Source organism: Castor canadensis, chromosome 6, assembly GCF_047511655.1.
Source record: "Castor canadensis chromosome 6, mCasCan1.hap1v2, whole genome shotgun sequence".
NCBI classification, from domain to species: domain Eukaryota; kingdom Metazoa; phylum Chordata; class Mammalia; order Rodentia; family Castoridae; genus Castor; species Castor canadensis.
In genome coordinates, this window is record NC_133391.1 from 30,593,907 (window position 1) to 30,618,101 (window position 24,195).

Consider the following 24,195-nt stretch of genomic DNA (forward strand, 5'->3'; position numbering starts at 1 on the left):
AAGGATACTTCATACCAATAAAAGGGGAAATACACCAAAAGGAAATAACAATTACCAACCTATATGCACCTAATGTCAGTGCACCCAATTTCATCAAACATACTCTGAAGGACTTAAAAGCAAATATAGACTTCAACACAATGGTAGTGGAAGACTTTAATAAACCCCTATCACCAATAGATAGGTCATCCAAACAAAAAATCAATAATGAAATTCTAGAACTAAATCACACCATAGATCAAATGGACCTAGCTGATGTCTACAGAATATTTTATCCAACTTCCGCACAAAATACATTCTTCTCAGCAGCCTGTGGAACTTTCTCCAAAATTGATCATATCTTAGGGCACAAAGCAAGCCTCAGCGAATATAAGAAAACAGAAACAATCCCATGCATTCTATCTGATCACAATGCATTAAAACTAGAACTCATGGAATTGGAGAACATCATTCTGAGTGAGGTTAGCCTGGCCCAAAAGACCAAAAATCGTATGTTCTCCCTCATATGTGGACATTAGATCAAGGGCAAACACAACAAGGGGATTGGACTTTGAGCACATGATAAAAGCGAGAGCACACAAGGGAGGGGTGAGGATAGGTAAGACACCTAAAAAATGAGCTAGCATTTGTTGCCCTTAATGCAGAGAAACTAAAGCAGATACCTTAAAAGCAACTGAGGCCAATAGGAAAAGGGGACCAGGAACTACACAGAAAAGGTTAGATTAAAAAGGTCATCTGTGCTAGTCACCCCTGGAAATTGGTTTAATTCCCTTAAGTCATGGTCATAAACAGCTTGTAGCTAGATTTGGATGACAAATCCATCTATTATCTATTCAAAACAAAATGATACAAGAGGAATAAAAAAGGAGAGAGATGGGTTAACACATATCAGATACACTGCACGCTAAAGCAATACAAGGCTGAAAGTTTTAATATCAAACCAACTAAAAAGCAGAGAATTTTAGTAATACAGTTGGCAATATATAAGTGTTTACAAAATGTGTCCATATATTGTCAAACCATACAAAATATAACCCTTTATATTCATTAAAAATCCATCAGCCTATTAATGTAGTAATAGAATTGGAAATCTGTATATGTGTATTTGCACCCATTTCTGTATTTTCTACGTTTTAGTATCTGAAAAATTGGGGGTTAACTCTAAAATACTTAAATATAAATGTACTCTGTCATGATATAATGAGAAAAATAGGAGATATAATTTAGTAGATAAAAAGGGAGCCTGGTTGCCTTTTTGGGCATTTTATATTGATGTACACAGCAAGTAAATCACAGATTTATTTGTCTGAATATATAAGAATATTAAGAAAATTAGCCTCTGACAGTGTCCAGTTGTATCTCAGATGGCAACAGTGTACATCAACTTCCGTCTTCCACAATGTAGCTATTAAGAAATTCTTGCCATGTTCAATCACAGGCTTGAATGTCTGAAAACCTTTCAAGTTTCTCTACTTTGGCGCATTATTCTCATTACAGAGGGGGTGAGCTTGTTCAAAGTATACTGTACATATCTATGAAATTATTACAATGAAACCCCTTGTATAATTAATGTATGCTAATTTAGAAAAATGAGAAAAGCTACAACAAAATTTCACCTAGAATTCTGCACAATGTTTTGACTGGTATTCTTGCCTTCATTGTGTTAACCCTACAATCAAGTCCCAGCCCTTCAGCCTCAGTAATCTTTAAAAAATGCAGTTCTTACCATCTCATAGTTTTGCTTAATCCTACTAAGCCTTTTCATTAATTTTACAGTGAAGACTAAAATTACTTGTATAGTCTTCTTGTCCAACTTTTGACAGAATTTCATTTTCATCTCATACAACAGTCACTTCCTTACTCCACAATGGCCTCTTTTACAACCAGGGAAGCATTCATTTCATTCTGCCATGGAGTCTTTGGACATTCCCTCAACCTAGGACACCTTTACATCTTATCTCATCTCTACTACTGACTCCCCTTCCTCAGGTCTCAGTTCAAATGTCACCTCTTCAGGAAATTTAGTTATGATTACAGTATTGTTACATTACTCATCTTTTTCAAAATTACTTACCTTAGCTTATACTTGCCCTCTAATAGAATGTCATTTTTCTCACTGCATGAAATTCTAGAAGTACCATGCTTTCCAGGTTTCCTCAGGTCTACTGTAGTCTATACTTTATAGACATTCAATAAATATTTGCTGATTTGCTGAAAAGATTTTTGACTCCACTGGGTTTTGGGGGCTGAGGGATCAGGGTTAGCTTTGAAAGTTTATGTCTGTTTCTGTGTTCACTGAAATAATCAGAGAATAGAAATATAAAGAGGAACTGAGAACATTTGTCATTAAAAAATGTCAATATTTTTACATGCACATTGTAATTGCATTGTTTGAAGAGCGTCTGGAAAACATTTCTCTTTCTCTTATAAAATTAACACTTCCAGCCTGAGTTTGTACTGTTTTTGTTCCAGTACAATGTTGTTCTTTAAAAAATTGAATGACTTTGTGTGAGTTACACATCTCCTGTTTGTCACAGTCTCTACCTTGCCTATTGCATCAGTCTTCACTTGTCTATTTCATGGCACCTGGAAGCACTGGAGATTGCGAACACTGAGTAGGTTGCCAGCCTTCTGAAAATTAACGTTAGATATGGGGTAAAATGAGTTTGTAGGGCTGCCTGATGTTGACAGTGCTGGAATTCCTGGGCTTTTAGTGGAGCTGATATAACCTCGGCCCCAGGCAAGCTGCAGAAGGTTGTGATGTAGGACACAATGCTGGGTGTCTTGCTAGGAGCACTGGTGGGGCCCTTGTCTATGGATATGTGGAGCTGGGGGGCTGTGCTGACCACTGAGGCATGCTGATCTCTGGGCCTTCTCTTTACTCCTAATGTAAAACAATGCAAAAGAGGCACCCCTATGAAAGAAAACAATAAAGCAACTTCATCTTGGATATGAAAAATATAAAAAGTCCTCAAATAATCAACTTAACTGCATTTCAAAAGTTTTTTAAAAATAGTATTTAGCTAAGCAGAATTATTCCTATATAGGATGCTTCAAATTAGGAGTCTGTTAATGTAATTAATCTGATTATTTCATTAAACATAACTGCCATATTTTCCATCTCTGGATATAATACAAATGTATTTGACATAACTCAGGGTACATTTCTGTAGATGCTAACTTTTATAAGGGTTACTATAACAAATAAGAAAATTTATGTCTAAAATTAGAACCCTTTACATATTATCATTAAATTCAGAATCAGCTAAAGACATTTAAAATATCTTATTATTCGTAGTTTTCTAGAACTACTGAGTAATAAATAAGATATGAACAGAAAGGATAAGTATTATAACAGAAGAAATTATTTGCAAATGTTATAATTATCCACTTTTAGCATACAGTAGAATCTAAATGGAAGTACTTTTACACCCAAGAACTATACAAAAAATCAGCAGTTTTTCACACAAAACAGTAATCAGAAAATGTAATGAAATATTGTTTATGCAAAATAGAAATCAATTTATAAAAACTATAAAATCCCTGCCAATAAGTGTGATTTTTAGAAATATGCAGTAGTTATGTGAAAAAATAAATTGTTTCTGAAGGACATGATAATCATGAATAAATAGGAGGCTGTAATGGTTAAGTTTCATGTCAACTTGACTGGGATAAGGGATACCCAGATAGCTATCTACTCTTATTTCTGTTGTTATAATTATTTTATAATTAGTAAAATGAACTGGCATTATTGTCTATGATTTCCCCATAAAAAATAATTACATTTTGTTTGGCACACTTCTAAAATCATTCAGGTATTTTAAAAAAGACTCCTAAGTAAGTGGAAAGTGAAGATAAATAACCTAGCAGATACTACACTGAACCTTAGTGAGGATGATTTAACAAGTATAAACATCCTTTATGCTAACATAAGAAGGGAAAATTCAGGCCAATGGAGTGTGAGGCCTTGAGTTCAAACCCTAGTAGCACCAGAAAAAAAATCAAAGAAGGGGAAATTCTGACAAATTTATTCTTTGGGAGTTCAGTTTTTAGATTTATTAGATAAGAAAATATTACAGATATTCTATACCTTGACAGCAGTAATGCTTTAGATATAGATTCTCTTGGTACTCATGGGAAAAAACCAGAGAATAAGGTCTACAGTGCAACATGTTAAGTGTATTTGTAAATTGCAAAACACTTTGTATGCCTCAGACTCTATTCTTCCTATGATAGGCCCTGTTTTTTTTCACCTAAATAGTCTTTATTCTCTTCTTTATTTATTACTATATTATTGTTGCACTGGGGATACATTGTGACACATAACATAGTCATACTTGGCCCCTTGATCAAGACTTGTTTATCACCTTCCTCCCCTTTATTGTCTTAAGGCACATTCCTTCCACACCTAAGTTGTTAAGAGTTGCTATCAGAAGTATGTTGATTTCTCTTAAATGCTTTTCCCCCATGTACAGAGATGATCACATGACTTATTCCTGTTATTCTGGTACAATGTTTATTAGTTCCGTGTCAAACCATCCTTGCATACTAGAGATAAATCAGACTCAAGATGATTTTAATCTTCTCAAACTTGTTATGACTAGTCTTTTTTTTTGTTTGTTTTGTTTTTTGCTATAATAAGTGATCTATTATGGAGAATGGTCCATATGAGCTTCAGAGGAATATGTATCCTCCTACTGTTCAATGGAAGGTTGTATATATGTCTGTTAGGCCCATTTAGCATAAATAAGATCAGCCTACTATTTCCTTATCATCCATGTACACCATCTGACCATGATTGAAACTATGGCATTAAAGTTGCCTGTTGTTACTGTGCTGCTGTGTACTTCTCCCTTGCTATCTGTTGATATTTCTTTATATATTTAGAATTTCTAGTATGGGGCATAGAGGCATAGGTAATGCCTTTCTGAATAGGACTCCAATTGCTTAGGAAATAAGAACTGACAAAAGCAATTGTATCAAATTAAATGTCTTCTGCACGGCAAAGGAAACAATCTCCAGAATGGGATAATATCTTTGCCAGCTATTTTTTGGAGAAAGAATTAATGTCCACAATATGTAAAGGGCTCTAAAAAGTAAACTCCAGTTAATAAATGGGAAAAAATTCAACAGACAGTTCTCAAAAGGTCAAATGGAGAGTAAATACATGAAGAAATGTTCAACATCCTTACATAAAACAAAATGAAAATCAAAAGGACACTGATATTCCACCTCACCCCACTAGGAATGGCAATCATGAAGAAAACAAACAACAAAGGCTGGTGAGAGGGCAGGAGGAAAGGGGTAAGCAAATTAGTGGAGCCACTAGAGAAATCAGAATGGAGGCTCCTCTAAACACTAGAAATACAACTGCTATATGATCCTATGAATGCAAGTCAACAAACTAAATGGATCCTTCACACCCATGTTTATAACACCACTATTCCCATGGGCCAATCTATGGAATCAGACTAGGTGTCCATCAGCTAATGAATGGATACAGAAACTGTGGTACATGGACACAATAGAGTGATAATCAACCTCAGGGAAAAGAGTAGCTGCAGAAGAAATCCCAAGTGACACATAAACCCATGACGAACATATAGTAATCATTAATTAAGAAAAATTATCACTACACCTCCAGTGTTCCTTAGAGGAATAAAGGAGAAAAGATAATGCTTCATGAATTAGGAAAGCACTACCTAACAAGGGTAGCAATGGAAAGAAGATGGGACGATAACACTGGTGATCAGAACAAGATGCATGGTGAAATAAGGATGGAAGGGGAGGTGGATAAAGTAAATACAAGGGGACAATATGAAGGAACAAGGAAATATATAAGATAAAACTAAAGGGGTAGTGAGAAAGGAAGGATAATTGAGGAAAAAAACCAGTCTGTCAATCTCACAACCTACCAATATGATGATATTAAAGGATTGTGTTAGGGGAAATAGAGAAGAAAAATAGAGACAGAATGATCTAATTGCAGATGCAAACAAAATAGAAAGTGGGGGAGGGCAATTGTAGAGGGAGGAGAAAAAGATAGTTAAGAATTAAGTATTAAAAAGTGAGTGTTTTACATCATTTATAATGACTGCAAATTAAAGAAAAGATAAAGGAAGGGAAGAAAGAAGGGAAGGAGGGAAAATACTGAAAAAAAATCTATGCAGAAAAACAGAAAACAAAGTCAGTATTTTCTTATTGTTGTGGTGGCGAGTGTAATCTACTCCTTCCTAGAGCAGTTTTGGAGGGTTTTGTTCTGTTTTTTGAAGTGTAAACTGTTGAAAACAGGAGAGGTTTTCTGGTTTGGACATTTAGCTCAGTAGAGAGTGGTCACTGGCTCCCAGAAAACCCACAGCTTCTTCTGTCCACCTGGAAGGTTCCCACCTCAGTGAAGCAGTATAGGATTGTGGGTTTTCTGACCCTCCCCACAACCATACCCCATGTTTCCATAAAGATTACTAAGACCCACCTGGACCTAGGGGCAGAGCTGCATGGGCATCAGGGCTCTCTATTTTGACTCACTAGTGTTGCTTCAACACATCTCAGACCCTCCCAGAAGTGCTTTGTTAGGTCCATGTGGCACAGCTACCCAGTCTAGCTCAGGGCCTGAATACCACACTGTCTCACCATGCTGCTCCTCGAGCACTGCCTTCAGGCCTGGACTCACTACCAGCTCCTATACCACCCAACAGAGCCTGCTGATGTGTTCATGGCCATGGGGGTGTGAACAAATCCTCCGTGCCCTTAGTCTTGACTAAATGCTTTTGGCAGTATGACTATGAGAAAAGCCTTCAATTGTTGTGTCTATGGGGCAGTATCTCTGGTGGATGTTACTTAGTCACCATTGTGCCTGCCCTCTTTTCATACATCTTAACATTGTTCAGGAACTGCATAGGTGTGGACAAAAAACACGGAGGAGCAATATATAAAGTCCTGTGTAACTGTAATGATTCCTTACAAAGAAATAGAAACAGTCATGGTGACTGAGTTTTTTCAAGAATGTGATATGCAACCATGATTTTGGATGTAAGGTCTAGATTTAAGACCAATCATTGATTATGGCCCTGTTTACTGTTTAATGTTTCCTGAATGTCATGCAGAAGGATTTTCAATTCGTATTTGAGTTGGGTGTGGTTTTCAATGCCAGTATCACCACCGATTTGGGGCCTGAGGCAGGAGGATCATGTCAATCCAAGGTAAAAGGACAGTGGGGACAACACAGGGGCATCCCATCTGGAATAATTTCCAAGCTATTTCTCTCATAAAGGAGCCAGACATATTCATTCTTGTCATGTTCAGCTTTGTTTTAATATTTTTTAAAGCTGCTCTGTTCTGAGATGGTTTTCTGTTCTGGAAGTCCTGGGTGAGGGTTGCAAAGCTACAACCCATGTTGGAAGATACTTCTTTCATGATATAAATACTGGGCATTTTCTCCCTAAGATAAGGCAAGGGACAAGAATATGCATTCTCAGGTATGTTGAAGGGGCTAATGGAGGTGCATGACCATCTTCTGGTGTCCTGTGTCCTCCACACGGCACCCAGAGTGACTGCAAGTCACAGCTCCACTGGCAAGGACACCTCACATCTCACCAGGAGTGAAAGGTTGGGACTCAGGACGTTAGGACTGATTAGGTCCTGTTTTGACTATTAGTTTTTCTCACCTACTGGGATGAAGAAGAATTTAAGTTGACTTTTAAAATTTATAATTTATAAATTTTTTTCCCTAGATCTTTCATAGCTAAAGATAGAGACAAAATTTTTTTAGGCAAAGAATATGCAAAAGAGTGATGTGTATTTGCATCTTAGCAAAGAACAGTGTCCTGTCATCATCACCTCACCTGGAAAACTAGAGCCTGTAGCTATGGACAAAAGGAAAAAAAATCAAGTGGGTGCACCAGATTGGTTTATACTGAGAAAACTTGATAAAATGAACATGTCCTAATAATATGGTAATGATCCTTGCAGGCACTCTACCACTTGACGCATATCCATCGTCCTTTTTTGCTCTGGTTATTTTGAAGATATGGTCTTGCTTTTTGTCCATGCCATCCTGGACCATGATCCCCCTATTTTAGGCTTCCTGCCTAGCTAAGATGACAAGTGCATGCCACCAGCTTTTCACATTGAGATGGAATCTCACAAACTCTTGCCTGGGCTGGCCTGGAATCTTGATCTTCCAGATCTCAGTCTCCCAAGTAAGCTAGGATTACAGATGTAAGCCACTAAGCACCTGACTTTCCATTAATCTGTTGGATTACATTAACTGGCTTTCTAATGCTTCATTATTGAGATATCACTAACTCTTTAATCTGTGGTAGTCTGCCTTGTATTCAGTTCAATTGCTAAATTAAGTAAGGACCTCTTAGTCTGCAGTTGGGTTTGTCAGTGACCGTCCCCTGATGTCATGAAGTATTGATTGTTTTCCTTTACATTCCTTCATTTCTTGAGCTTGGTTGCCTTGAAACCCTACTTTCTTGGTGTCCCTCTTCCACCTGATTGCTTCTTGATGTTCCCCAGGGTCCTTGGTTCCATCCTTAATGGAATCAAGTATGTGCTGATGAGTCCCAAATTCTGCTTGTTGTCCAAATTCTTTTTCTGAGCAAAAGGGTCACAAATACCTAAGTGTCTCCCACAACTTTCCACTTGGATGAATTATAGACACTCCAAAATGTTCAAAACAGAGCCTGTCATCTAATATTTTTCCTTTTTTCTACCCTTTGGCCTTTAAACCTGCTGTGTCTGGTGCTTCCCTCACTGGGAAGAATGCTATCAGTCTAGGTACAAAAGGAGAAGCAATGTCATTGTCGACATGTTTTCCTTTTCCTTGCCCCCAAATCTGCCATTAAGCATATTGATTCTTCTTCCTCTTATATGCTTTTCATAGTCGTGAATTTCTCTCCATCTCTAGACATAAATCTGGCCAAAGTTATTGTTCTCAAGTTTACCATTGAAAATGTCAGTGGTAAATGGACACAGAACTGTTTGGTTAGAATTTAGTAGTTCTCTAAAAGAAATAGGAATGTTCGCATGAAGGTATGTGAGACTGGATTCCTTAGCTGATCTTTCTGGATTAAGATTGGGATTACAGTAAAAACAAAGAAAAGGATTTCCTTAAACATATGAGACTATGTTCAACAGGAGGAGGCTCTGATTGAGACTGAAACTACAAAAAAAAAAAGCAATAAAGATAAGTATCAGAAATAAATGCAAATGTTTGGTTGTGAGTTGATCAATAAGACAAAGTTTTTTTTTCTTTTTTCTCATTTATTCATATGTGCATACATTGTTTGGGCCATAAATTCTGAATTTTTTCCTCTATGGAATTGTTCTTGGATTGAATAAAATGTATCTGATACTAGAAATAGCAGAATTCATAATCGGAATGCTGAAGAATGTGTTCTTTGAACTGAAAAATTGTTCTGAATTGATCAAAACTCCAAAGATCTCCTTAGGTGACTTCATCCTCACCTGCTTGGCTGCCTCTAGAATCAGATGTCTGTTGGTGGTATTGGTTGATTCAAGTGTAGCAGAAACTGTCTCCATATTTCTATGACACTTGTAAACAATAAAATCTAGTGATGGACTTTGGTGAGTGACTGATTACTGTGACCTGGCTTGTCACTTGTCTCAGCATTTTCTACTTCCTCCAGATAGCCCACTTCTGTTTCCTTTTCCTCTGACTGAAGTGGAGAGAGGATAGAATGTTTCTCGTACTTCTTACTATTTCTTTGTTCCCACTGACTTTTGATTTTCTTACTGCTAGAAACATTGGCTAATAGCTAGTTGAATATCTGTGATAGATCAAAGCAATCTGACTTAATATTCTGATGAAAGTAAACTCTTGATGCTAAAAGCCTAACTCTTTTTAGCTTGACTGATTTGATCCACTTTGTTCTGTCACTGGCCTCATTGTTTTTTTTTATTTCTGTCCTTGGTGAGACATACCGGCAATCGGGAACTCAGCTCCCCAGACTCTGGGGACCCAAGCTCCTTAATGAAGTTGTCTTTCTTACTTCTCTTCATAATTCACTATTTTTTCATCCAAATGGCACACTGGATGATTTTATGCTTCAGAAGAACAAGTTCATTAAGTTTGTTATGTTAGTATTAAATATCTTCCCCTCAGGTCATTCATCTATTCTTATTCTGGGAAACAGCAAGTTGTGACAGACAGCCTTGAGGGTATTGTTTCTTTTAAAAAATTTATTATTATTATTATTTTGGCGAGACTAAGGTTTAAACTCAGGGCTTTGTGTTTGAAAAGCAGATGATCTACAGCTTGAGCCATATGTTCAGTCTGTTTTGGAGATGGGGTCTTGACAACTAGCTAGCTTCTAAGACTTTAGCCTCTGAAGTGGTTAGGATTACCACCTGGCATACTATGGCATCTTAAAAGCTACCTGAAAAGAACAAATCTTGTCAGGTAAGACTTTGCAGAATCTTTTCTAAGAGAACACATGAGGAGCGTTTGAGGGTCACTGCTGCTGCTTTTTCTTTTATGGGTTCCTTTAAGTATTGTTGAACTTTTCTCTGTCTAGGCTGATTTTGATAATAATTAGCAAATAGGGCATATAATTTTCTATTTAGAGCATTGACAACCAATAGTTTAAAGTCTCAAATATTATTTCAAAGAGAATATAAATTATTTAATTTTGTGGGCAAAACAGATATAATTGTAATTCTTTAGATACCAAAATGAATTATAAAATGAAATAGGAAAAAGATGGATAAAATAGTGATAGAAAATTTAGTTGAAAAACGAATGTGATAGTGGGTAAAACAAAACTCCATAGCTTAAATTTCTAATCTTTTAAAAGGAAAAAAAAGGCAGTATATCTTTATTATTTGAGGTCTTGTTGATAATAAAGCACAAAATTAAAACAATTTTTTTCTGAAGTTTATTTTTTCTTTCATTTTATCATTTTTCATTTACTCACACATGTATGCATGTTTGGGCCACCTTAATTTGAACCTCCAAATCATAATCAGTTTTGAAGTTCCCAGGCACTTCCTAAGTTCGCTAAATTCTAGTACCTGCAAGATGTATTTTCACAGTGACAGAAATCAATGATTCTACCATGTTATATGGCAGAACTAAAAATAAACAGAATTGTTCCTTAACTCAGAATCATGTTCCGTTTGCTATTACATTTTAAAAGATGATGTTGACATTTTGAGAATGATCATGTTTATGTTTGTGCATGCATTCTGATCACTAAACCTCTTAGAAAAACAAATAGACACAAGGTCAAGAGGGAAGGCACAGAAAGCAAAGATTATGGTAGAACACCAAGTTTGCTGTAAATTCAGGATGTGCATGTGTGTACATAGAGCTGACTGCCATAATCTAAGTTTCTACACAGTGACTATAAATTATGTGTAAGGCTAGGATGGAGAAATTTACTATGAAAATTTCAATATGATAGCAGGAATTATAACATTATATGGACGCTATACATGCATATATAATGGAATTCTTTAGCTATGGACTTTACTGTTGATATTGTGTTAAAGAAACAAAAAGTTGCAATTAAATGCTGGTATGTGCATAAAGGTTAAATCTGATGGTGTTATAAATTAAGGCACCGCTCTATGGCTGTGTCTTGGGTCTGGGAATGATGTTAGAATTAACATTTTCTCACCCATATATATAAACCTGAACTGTAAGTACATCTGAGCTATGTGGTTCTTTCATATATCAATAAGAAGAATGAGGTTAAAAATGGTTTTACTGCTAATACAACATCTGTTTTACTTAGTAATTTGTGTTTTACAAAATAAAGTGTTATCTATGTTATTTTGGGCACTAAGGATTTTATGACAGATTATAATTGTAATTATCTTGCCTTTGACAAACTTGGCAAACATATGAAGAGGAGCTATAAGGAATAGGGATCTAGTCTTTGCAACAGAAGAACAGAAAAGGACTAGTAAAAGAGGCTCAGATAATAGGCTAGGGTTATTGTAATTGATGGACTGTGCATATTTAAAGGGCCAGCTATATGAAGCCCTGCATCCCCATTGTCCTGATAACGAGGCCTTTCTGGGGGGCTCACCAGCAGCCATGCCACATGTAAGAAGAGCCACTAGCAACACTTGTGTTGGCAGGCCCATGCCTCTCGGAGAAGAAAGACTGACATGATTATAACCCACCCTGGGATCAAGAGTTGGGGAAAGAGGATAATTATCACTGATTCTTGTTGACTGACTTCTTACCTGTCAAATAAACATTAATTTAAAATATCTGGGTGAAATAATTGTTTGTTTCCATTCATCTAGGTAGGTTATTGTCAGGAGAGAAAGCAATAACCTCTAAATCATCTTGTCTCAGATCTGAGGCTTAGTTCTGAAGGCATCTGATAAACAATAATCGGATCCTAAGGCATACTTTCTTGAGCCTTTCTGAGTGCATACATCAAATACATACTCGTATCTATTCTGATCTCTTAAGAATAGGGCATACCTATTTCCTCATCTGCTATTTCTTACTAGGTAGCTTCTCCTACCGCAACCTTGATTAGAAGCTATCTCCTCTGATCCAGGCTTATGCTCAAAGGGGTGTTTGTAACATCACACAGTCATCTCCAAATTCTCATTCCAGACACTGGAAGACATGTCTGGAGTGAGCCATGTCCTATTCAGGACTCTAAGACTAATCTTCATAAGAACAATTTGATCTGAGTTTGTTAGCTGCATTTAAGGAACATAATGAGCCAACCCCTCCAAACAACACAAAACAAAATAAAAACCCAACACAGATGCAGCCTGGGGAGACTAAGGAAATGCCTAATAACCTGTTTTGAGCCCAGACTCTAACGCCTGCCAAATATGAGGACTGGTGAGAAGTTAGACTGGCCCAGTCTTAAATTTGTCATGAGTTGGAGCCAGTGGGGATGTTTCCCTTTGAGGATTTTGAGGAACAGCTGCATCCCTCAGTTTTGAAAATGAAAGGGGTATGGTAGGTGAAATAAAAATCTCCAGTGAACATGAGAGGACTGCTCATGAATGGCAGTGGTTAACCTGAGCAAATCTCCAAGTATGGAAGATGAAATCTCTGTCTCTTTGAGCTGTGACCCTGGCCCCAGCTGAGTGCTTATTGGGTTAAAGTTTAGTTAAAAAAGACACTAACCAAAAAGCCCCCCAAAGCCACTGCTTTACATATGTGATCATCAAAGGAGATGGTGCTAGCTCCAAGTTATAGTTCAACAAGAATCAGGAGGCTATTTCTTTCTTACAAATATATGGAAAATCTTGCTATTGACAGGACATAGAGAGTGTCACAGGTACAGGAATACTGCTGTTGGCTACTCTGAGACTATTGGGAGTCCTAAATATGTGACCCAGGGAAGGGAGAACCATAGAAAGAGCAGATACAAAGTTCTGGTGAGTTATTTCACTGGATATGTTACAGACAGGAGGAGGGACAAGCATCATTTAAGAAGATTGTATAATTCAAGTTAAAAAATAGCAGATAAGATCTTCAAGAGTCTTTATTTACATTCTCAGAAGCCAAAATTCTTTATTACATTAGTATCACTCCACATGGGAGGTCAGTGTTTTGCTTGAATTTGGCCAAAGTGGATTTCTGAATATACTTTCTCAGTATTCCTTGGGGGAAATGCTAAATCATGAAATCAATATTTATAAATTTTCTGATTTCAACTATAATTATGAGTTTAGACTCTTTTGGTTTGGCACTATACCATAAACATTAATCAAGTGTTGTCTGCCCAAATATTTTGTGACAATATAAACACTTTCTTCATCATTTATAACTCAACCATTGAAAAATAAAGTGTATAAAGGCAGTTCAATGCAAGAGATGAAAAAGATCTGTAGTTATGCAGGTTTAAAACATTATGACTATTGCTTGGTCTTCGAATTCCACTTGTTAGTATATGACAGAAGTGATTTTTATGCTTGTTTTTTGCATCCTTCATTTTCAGTTTCATCATCAGTGTAACTGTGAATTCAAATGTTCCTTAATAAGTATCTCTTGATTGGCTATCTTTTTCTTTCTTTTTTGGTTACTAGAAAACCATGCCTACCATTGGAGTGTTTTTTCTCAGGTGGCCTTTATCCTACTTTCAGAGCAGTTTCGAGATGTCAGTGATTTCCAGGGCATCTTGCTTTTCATGCCATGAAATCTAGAGTTTTGTACCTCTGTCCAACTGCATGGACTAGAAGTAGCTCTTTGTCATGTAGAAAAATACAAGGGTCCCCACATCCTTGATGAAAGACCTGCACGTTTTGTCTGGCTTCTGAATTGAGCCAGAAGGATTATAGAGCTGTTATTTTTTCCCAGGATTAGGACAGAAATGATTCATTAGTTTATACTTAAGTTGTAAATTTTCTCTACTTTCTAGGAGTTACTTTTCTTTCTTGCTCTAACATTAGTTTCATAGTCAAGTCATAGTCACTTTTTTTTCTGTGTCCCCTGTAGAATAACCACCTAAGTTACACACATTCATTTAACAATTGGTTAAGACCTACTATTTGCCAGGCCCTTCCTAGCCTATGAATTGGAACTAGATCAATGAGCAATAACCAAGAAGTCCCTTCCATCATGGAGGTGGCTGTCAAGATAACTGGGGCTAAAGTTATTTGCCAATCAGTTAAAATTGGTGGAATGGGGAAGACATTGTCACAGCACCAGTGAGCAAAATACTATCTTGTCCATAGAGGGTATTTATAGAATTGCAGTTTATATGTAGAAAGATTCCCTAGCCGGGGTTGGGGGGAGCTGTAAGGCACACATCAAGGAACTTTCAGAATGCCAACACTGTACCTCTTATCAATTAAATCAGAATCTTTGGGGTGGCTCACAGGCATATATAGTCTTGCTAGGTAGCCCAGATTGGCTTTGTTGAACCCATGATCCTCCTATTTCTGTCTCCCTAATGGTTGGGATTGCAGGCAAGTACCACCACTCTCAGCTAATATGTATTTTTAAAGCTTTGAAGTTAGTTGTAATGTGCAGTCAAAGTTGAAAACTATTGTATTATGGTTACAAAATGACAAGGATAAATAATAATATAAAATAAGATATGTTTTATGGTGAATTTTTGTGACAGAGAATTTTACCAAAGTAAGAATTAATGGAGAGGAGACTCTCTTCCCATTCACTACCCTACCTTTTTTTTTGCTGTTTTTTCACTTTATTTTTCTTCTTATTTTTTTCCAGCTGATAATAGGTTATTTAGAATCTAACAACTAAAAACTTACTGGGAGCCAAGTTCAAAAATTCAGAAAAATAGCTTAGATAGAGGTGTGAGTTTTTTTACCTTTGTATATGCTTTTCATTATTTTATAAAATTTTCACTTTTTTCTACTTCTTCAAGAACTTCCAAAAACATCAATTGTCACTATCCTTATGAAACAAGAATTAACTATTGCCCATAGTTAATTTTATAATTGTGCATTTTGATCAAACTTTTATCATTCAAAAGAAATAATCTATTTAATGTTGCTTGTTCTACTATCTTGAACACCAAGATATTGCGTTTTTCATTACACTTACTTCTTCTATAATAGAATCTAAAACATGGTGGGTTTTTTATGTTATGGAACTAATAAATAATGCATACGTTGTAGATTATTTTTAGAGACTTTTACTAAAATTAAGATACTTGAATCCCAATGGCATTGAGTTTCTGGTGAGGAGGAAAGCACAAACCAGTGTAAACGAATATGTTCACACTTGCATGTTTGCATATGTTACCTTGTCTTTCCCGATGTCCTCATAGAGGAAGATTGCTGTCAGTGCCAATGATGAGTGGACACTTTTATTGTTCAGTTTGGAAATCAGTAGCTGACTGAAAGAAATATTAAAGTTTTCATTAAAATCTATGAGACTGGATTTCTTTGCACATATTTCAGGCCTATGGCTGGAATCACTGTAAGAAAACAGAAAGGGCTTTTGTGAAGATAAGTGAGATAGCATCAACTAGAATGTTCTGAATTACTTTGAGCATTTTCAATACAAAAGTGAAATGCAGCAAAATTATTAGTGAAACACAGTATTGTCTTTCTACAGAAATGTCACCTGGAATTGGAAATACCTTTCTGATAAGGACAATAGGAAGTTTCATACTTTGGGTGTTGGGGGATGGGTTCATCCATCTTTGAATGATTCTGTTTGACTCATACTGATGATCCTGACTCTGCATAAGCGTAGGCTTATGTGGGAGTTTGTCTTAGTTTTTAATAAGAAAGTGTAAAAAGTAAAAAAAAATTAAAATAGAAACAGATTATACATTGAGGACATAAAAAGGGAAATACTTTCATACAGCTATACAATGTGTTTATGTTTAAATGTTATTTCAAGAGTGAAAAGTGTTAAAAATGAAAAAATGTATAAAGTAAAAAGTTATAGGAAGCTAAGCTTAATTTATTATTGAAGAAAGAAAAACACCTTTTCTCTTTTTGTGGTACTGGGATTTGAACTCAGGACCTCACACTTGCTAGGCAAGTACTCTATCACTTGAGCCACTCCACCAGCCCCTTTTTGTGTTGGGTAATTTTGAGATAGGGTTTCATGAAATATTTTCTCCAGGCTGGCTTTGAACTGTGATCCTCCTGAATTCTGCTTCCCCAGTAGGTAGGATTACAGGTGTAAGTCACTGGAGCCTGGTTTTTTTCTTTTTCTTCTCTCTCTCTTTTTTTAAAATCAGTGTAATTATACAAGAGGTTTGATTGTGATATTTTCATACATACATATAATGTACCTTGATCAAATTCACCCCCTCTATTTCTCTTTCTTAACCCTTCTTTCCTATCCCTGCTTTAAATAGTATTGGGTGTTTCATTATGCTATTTCCATACATACATATATATAATATACTTTGATCATATTCACCTGCTGTCATCCTCTCCTTTCCCCTCTGACTGATTGCCCTCCCAATCTCCCTTTTACAATCATGTCATATTACTACATATTATGTCTGGTTTCCACATGTATTTGTCTTTCTGAGCTTTGCTTATCTCACTCAACATGAAGATCTCCAGTTGCTCCTATTTTCCTGCAAGTGACATAATTTCATTCTTCTTTATGTCTGAATGTTTGAATAATACTCCATGATGTAAATGTAACACATTTTCTTTATCCATTCATTGGTTGTTGGGCACCTAAGCTGATTTCGTAGCTTCACTATTTTAAATACGACCGTTGTAAACATGGATGTGCAGGGATCTTTATTGTATGTTCCTTTGTGTATATGTTCAAGAGTGGTATAGCAAGATCATATGGAAGCTCTACTTTTAGTTTCTTGAGGAACGTCCTTATTAATTTCCATAGTGGCTGCAATAATTTACGTTCCCACCAAAGGAAGTGTTTGTTTTTCTCTGTGTCCTTGCCAGCAGTTTGTTTTTTTGGTGACAGCCATTCTGACTGGCGTGAGATGGAATCTCAGTGTTGTTTGGATTTGCATTTCCTTCATGGCTAAGGGTGTTGAACATTTCTTTATGTATTCACATCCCAACGTGTTTCTTTTGATACTTGTCTGTTCAAGTCATTTGCCCACTTACTAATTGGAATACTTTGCTCATTTAAATAATTGGGTTATTCATTCTTTTGGTATGTGATTTTTTGAGTTCTTTGTATATTCTGGATATTAATCTTTTGCTTGGAGAATAGCTTGCAAGGATTTAAGTCCCATTCTGTGGGCTGTCTCTTCATTCTAGTAATTGTTTCCTTTGATGTACAGAAGCTTTTTAATTTGATGTAGTCCCATTTGCTAATTCTTGCTCTTATTTCCTGAGCAATTGGAACCCTATTCAGTAAGTTGTTGCCTATGCCTATAGCTTCAAGTATTAGGAAAAAATATTTTAATATAAATTTAGTATGGCCTAAGTCTACAGAGTTTATAAAGCTACAGGAGTGCCTAGCAGTGTCCCAGGCCTTCCACTCACTCCCCGTCAGTCACTGACTCACTCAAAGCAACTCACAGTCTTGCAAGCTCCACTCATGCTAAGTGTCCTACGTGGGCATGACATTTTTTTAAAGTTTTATGTCAGTTGTCTTACTGTACCTTTTCTACATTTAGATACACAAACAGTTTCCCTTCTATCGCACTTGCCTATAGTAGTCAGTATAGCCACATGCTGTACAGGTTTGAACTTTGGTGTTTAGGTTTTACCATCTAGGCAAGTGTAAGTGCATGCTGTGATGTTTGTACAATGATGAAATCACATAAGCAACATTCCTCAGAAAGTGTCCCTGTTGTGAAATGACATATACTTATATATATTTTTTTAAATTTGTATTGGGGTTTGAACTCAGGGCTTCACACCTGCAGTGCAGGTGGTCTACCACCTGAATCACATCTCCAGTCCTGTAGCTGTACTTTTGTCATACCGCCTGCTATAGTTTGGATGTAGTTTGTCCTGGCTAAAACTGAAATTAAAATTTGGTTACCAATGTAGCAGTGTTGGGAGATGGGGCTTGCTATAGTTTGGGTCTTGAATGTGCCTAAAAGCTCATGTGTGAAAGGTGTGGTTCCACTTCCCACTGTTGGGAGGTGGTAGAACCATTAGGAGGTGCCATCCACTAAGAAGTCCCTATGTCATTGAAAGCATGTCCTCAAAGGAACTCAGTCTTTTCCTCTCTTTCTGCTCTTGGATTAAGGCATAATCATTTGCTTGCTCCTAACATATACTTTTTTTTTTCATTTTTAAATTTTTTTATTCATTTACTCACATGTGCATACATTGTTTGGGCCATTCCTCCCCTCTGCCTCCCACCTCTTCCCTCTCCCCCCACAACCCCCCTCGCTTCCACGAAGAACCTGTTCTGCCCTTATCTCTAATTTTGTTGAAGAGAAAGTATAAGCAATAAAAAGAAGGACAAAGCATTTTTGCTAGTTAAGGATAGCTATACAGAGAGATGCCTAGCATTGCTTTCATGTACAAATATGTTACATCCCAAGTTGATTCATCTCTACCTGAACTTTCCACTAGTTCCTGATCCCCTTCCCATATTGAATTCTGTTGCTTTAAGGTTTCTGTATTAGTTCTGCATTGGGGACATCAAACTCTTTCATGTTTTGGGTTTCCTACCTATCCCCATACCTCCCGTTTGTGCTTGCCCCTTAGCATGTGACCCAAGTCCTACAACATTACTGTATTTGCCCTAGATCTAAAGTCTGCATATGAGGGAGAACATATGATTTTTGGTCTTCTGAGCCTGACTAACCTCACTCAGAATGATGTTCTCCAGTTCCATCCATTTACTTGTGAATGATAACATTTCATTCTTCTTCATGCTGAGTAAAATTTCATTGTGTATAGATACCACATTTTCTTAATCCATTTGTCAGTAGTGGGGCATCTTGGCTGTTTCCATAACTTGGCTATTGTGAATAGTGCTGCAATAAACATGGGTGTGCAGATGCCTATGGAGTAACCAGTGTTGCATTCCTTTGGTTATATCCCCAGGAGTGGGATTCCTGGATCATATGGCAGATCTATGTTCAGATTTTAAAGAAACCTCCAAGTTTTTCCTCAGAGTGGTTGCATTAGTTTGCATTCTTACCAGCAGGGTACAAGGGTTCCTTTTTCCCCACATCCTCTCCAACACCTGTTGTTGTTGGTGTTTTTTTTTTCTGTTATTTATACGTGCACACAATGTTTGGGTCATTTCTCCCCCTTCCCCCTACCCCCTTCCTTACCCCTATTCCCTCCCTCTCCCCACCACCCCCTCATTACCAGGCAGAAACTATTTTGCCCTTATCTCTAATTTTGTTGAAGAGAGAGTATAAGCAATAATAGGAAGGACCAAGGCTTTTTGCTAGTTGAGATAAGGATAGCTATACAGGGAGTTGACTTGCATTGCTTTCCTGTGCTTGTGTGTTACCTTCTAAATTAATTCTTCTTGAACTAAACTTTTCTCTAGTTCCTGGTCCCCTTCTCCTATTGGCCTCTGTCACTTTAAAGTATCTGCATTAGTTTCTCTGCATTGAGGGCAACAAATGCTATCTAGTTTTGTAGGTGTCTTACCTATCCTCACACCTCCATTGTGTGCTCTTGCTTTATCATGTGATCAAAGTCCAATCCCCTTGTTGTGTTTGCCCTTGATCTAATGTCCACACAAGAGGGAGAACATATGACTTTTGGTCTTTTGGGCCAGGCTAATGTCACTCAGAATGATGTTCTCCAGTTCCATTCATTTACCTGTGCCAGCATCACAAGATGCCCCAACAAATGGAACCATTTGATCATGGATTTGAACCTCTAGAACTGTGAGCCAAAATTAACCCCTCTTTATTTCATAGATAATATGTATCACAAATTTTGTTACAGTGATGGAAAGCTGACTGATACAGCATCTTCAGGAGGTGCTAATGTTTTTCTCATCAGAGTGAGTGAGTTCTTGTGGACTGCTTGAGAGTACAGTTGTACAGGGAGCACCTCCCCTTGCTTCTCACACACACCTGCCTTTCTGCACCCAACCACTTGACACTGTTGCTTCCCCTTTCACCATGTGATTCCTTCCATTGATTCCTTCCTCAATGGATGCTGAGTAGATGCCAGGGTCATGCTCTTGGGTCCCCATAACTGCAAGCCCAAATCAACCTCTTTTCTTTTATAAAATACCCTCCTCCCATTCATCATGCTAGACCCTTTATAAGACATTTTCTAATGGTTATCCTTGGGATTGCCTTCTGATAGAAAAGGCAAAAATCATATGAGGAAAATTTCATTTATAATGTATGCTTTTCAGTAAGAAAGTTTAAGATTGCTTTGTACTTATCAGAAGATACTAAGAATATTTAGTTTCAACTTTTGGACTTATAGTTCAGTATTACTAAACTTTCATTTAATGACCAAGATAAAACATTTAAATAACCACACACAGTCCTTGTCTTGCAAGTGGGACTTAGCTACAAGCATCCCATTAGAATGAAGTCCTTCTGTCTCATGCACTAACCTTGAAGAGATGGAGCAAGAAGGAGCAGGGCCTTATTTTCAGTAGTGGAAGCAAGAAAATTACTTTTAAAAGATGAAGCCTGGGTCATAGGCTGGTACAGTGAGTAGGAATATATTGCATTCTCCTCATTAAAATGGAGTTTTGAGATTAAGCTCTGAATCACCACTTTCCATAATAACAGCCTGGGTTGGAAACCCAAGTCTGGATCCAAGAAAATTATGACTATCCAACTAGTGTCATATAACCTGAAGAGAATTAAATCTTATCCTGGGACCAAATATTTGGAAAATACCTAATTGTCATTGATTTCTTGCTGGTCACTTCCCCCTAAAGCAAACTTGTAATCACGAGCTTCTTGTTTTAGCTTGTAGGTCACGAGCTTCTTGTTTTAGCTTGTAGTTTGGTTGCACTATTGAGGTTTATTTTTATTTTTTAATTTTTTTACAGTATTGGGGTTTGAACTCAGGGTCTTCACCTTGAGCCACTCCACCAGCCCTTTCTGGTGAATGGTATTTTCGAGCTAGGGTCTTGCAAACTATTTGCCCAGGTTGGCTTTAAATCATGATCCTTCTGATCTCTGCCTCCTGAGTAGCCAGGATTACAGGTGTGAGCCATCAGTGCCCAGCTTACACCATTGAGTTTTAATGAGTTGTCCAAACAGGATTCCACTCCTACGTTAGGCTTGGAATTTAAGTTGAGAAGATATTGTAAACCATTCAAGTCATGTTAATTTGAAATTTTCTGAAATGAAATATTCTAGTGGATATATGCATGGATCAATGCATATTTCAGAATAAGTTATAGTCTATTGAATCTTTGATGGTTCAGGTGGGCTTCTGCTGCTCTTCATTAATCTCATGTCCTTTGAGCTAGGGACCTCCTAAATGGAAGTACAGAACAAGGGGCCATCTGCAGAACCCATGCTTCCACATCTCTTCAGCCATAACACTCACTGGTTCATGCTGTGTGTAGGACTTATGCCTGAGCTGGGAAGCCAAGAGTACACTTTCATTTAAAGAATTGGTCAGGTGGTTGGTTTGATCAGTTCAGAAAAAAGTTAGACTTTTTGGGGGTGGTGGTGATGGTCTTATTTTGTTGAGGAAACCTCAGGTAACAATTTTAAATTTAGCCATTTTGGGGAACACCAATATACATATGCAGCTTCACAGAAGACAAAACCCCTATCTGATCTTGCACATTGGACCCCCTATTCCTTATGTGTAAGTGGGATGGTTTTAGAAATAATTTAATTTCCCTTTCAAATAGATAAAACCTGACTTCTGAGTTTTAGTTTCCTTTAATTGTATTTCTCTTTGACTTCAACTGGAGATAAAACATTTGTTTTTCATTTTGTCCATTAAAAAGCTAAAATGCCCTCTTGAAAAAAAGATCTTTTTCACTTTGAATATTTTCTTTTTCTGTTCTTTATCTGCTGGACACAGTCTCTATTCCTGGACCATTGATTTTAACATAAGAGAGAATCACTACAATATTCCATCATTGCTTTTGTGATGACTCTCCTCATTTTGAGTGATGAAAAGTTACACCCAATTTCCTTCCCTAAAGTATGAAAGACCATTTCCATTCCTCTTTATTACTTATTAATTCATCCAACTGTCTTATTGTGAAAGAAATCTACATATTTTGTGTTGAAATGCATAGAGATGGTCAAACTTTTCAAATGCTCACTGCAGATACCTAATGAGGACAGAAACTAGCAGGGTACCCTCCAGATGTTCTGAACTATGTTGGTAAGAATTCCATAGTTTCTTCATTTGTAATAAGCAATTGGAATGCATTTTTGGCCTCCCATTTGTCTCAAGAACACTGCTGAGAGTGTTCTCCACTGTGGAGTGGGGTAGAGAGAAGCTTACTTAGGTTTGAAAGGAATCATGGCCTGGTCTGGTAGCAGTCTTGTTGAGCAATAACCTTGAACAAAATATTAATTGAATGTCTTTAAAAAGCCAGAAATTCTTCTCTTAGACCCAGAGGCTAGGAAGATAAAGGCATTGGCAAAGTCAGTGTCTGGAGGGGGTCCACTTCCTTGTTCAGAGATGGATGTCTTTTCACTGCAACCTCACGTAACAGAGGAGGTATGGGAAGTCTTTTTTTTTGGCTATACTGGGGTTTGCACTCAGGGTCTCATGCTTGCTAGGCAGACACTCTACCATTTGAGCCATCCCTCCAGCCCTCTTTTGCTTTTATTATTTTTTCAGATAGGGTCTTGCACTTTTTGCAAGGGGGAGGCCTCAGACCATAACCCTCCTACTTGTGCCTCCCATATAGCTGGGATGACAGGTGTGCATCACCATGCCCAGCTTGTTGAGATGGTGTCTCACTAACTTTTTGCCTCGGCTGCCCTAGAACCACAGCCTCTCAAGCAGCTGGGATTCCAGTATGCACCACTGCATCAGCTCTGGATTCTTTAAAAGGGCACTAACCTCACTAATTAAGGCTTTTCATGACCTAAGGCCTCATTTCCTAAAACCAAAGATTTCAGTATATAAATTTGGGGTACATAAATATTTGGGTAACAAGTTTTTTTTTTTTTCCAATTCAAGAAACTTCACCACACTCATGCTACTCCAAGTAACATAATGATGTGCTTGAATCCAACCCAGTTATTGGGAATTCTAGCAGTTATCGCATGGGTCCTTTTTTATGCTTCCCTTGCTTGGAACCTCCTAAATCTAGTCTTTAGACAACTTTTCATGCCCAGCGTTTTTGGAAATAAAACCTTTCTTTCCCTCTCCTTTGCTCCTATAATCCTCAACTTTTATTCCTATTCCTTTCTGCCTCTATGTGTAGGCCTCATTTTTTTCATTTTCTGTTTTTGGTGGGACTGGAGTTTGAACTCAGGGACTCACACTTGCAAAGCAGGCCCTTTACTGCTTGAAGCCACACCTCCAGTCCATTTTGCTCTGGTTATTTTGGAAATGGGTCTTGCAAACTATTTCCCTGAGCCCTCAAACCATGATTCTCTCTGTCTCAGTCTCCCAAGTAGCTAGGATTACAGGTGTGAATCACTGGTGATCAGCTTTTAAAAATTTTTTTAAATTGTCTTATTATTCATATGTGCATACAAGGCTTGGGTCATTTCTCCCCCCTGCCCCCGCCCGTTCCCTCTCCCCCCCCACCCCCTCAATACCCGGCAGAAACTATTTTGCCCTTATCTCTAATTTTGTTGAAGAGAGAGTATAAGCAGTAATAGGAAGGAACAAGTGTTTTTGCTGGTTGAGATAAGGATAGCTATACAGGGAGTTGAC

The 24,195-nt window shown here is 37.3% G+C and overlaps 1 protein-coding gene across 1 annotated transcript; it reads left to right on the plus strand.

Moving 5' to 3' along the window:
* Positions 1-9,313: 9,313 nt before the first annotated feature.
* Positions 9,314-12,145, plus strand: Tas2r42 (taste 2 receptor member 42; the record flags this gene model as incomplete). The annotated part of the gene is given in 7 exon segments (XM_020151926.2): positions 9,314-9,606; positions 9,608-9,764; positions 9,767-9,857; positions 9,860-9,915; positions 9,917-10,061; positions 10,064-10,185; positions 11,996-12,145. Coding segments are annotated over 7 exon segments (1,014 nt in total), but the record flags the coding sequence as incomplete, so codon positions are not given.
* Between the last annotated feature and the right edge of the window lie 12,050 nt (positions 12,146-24,195).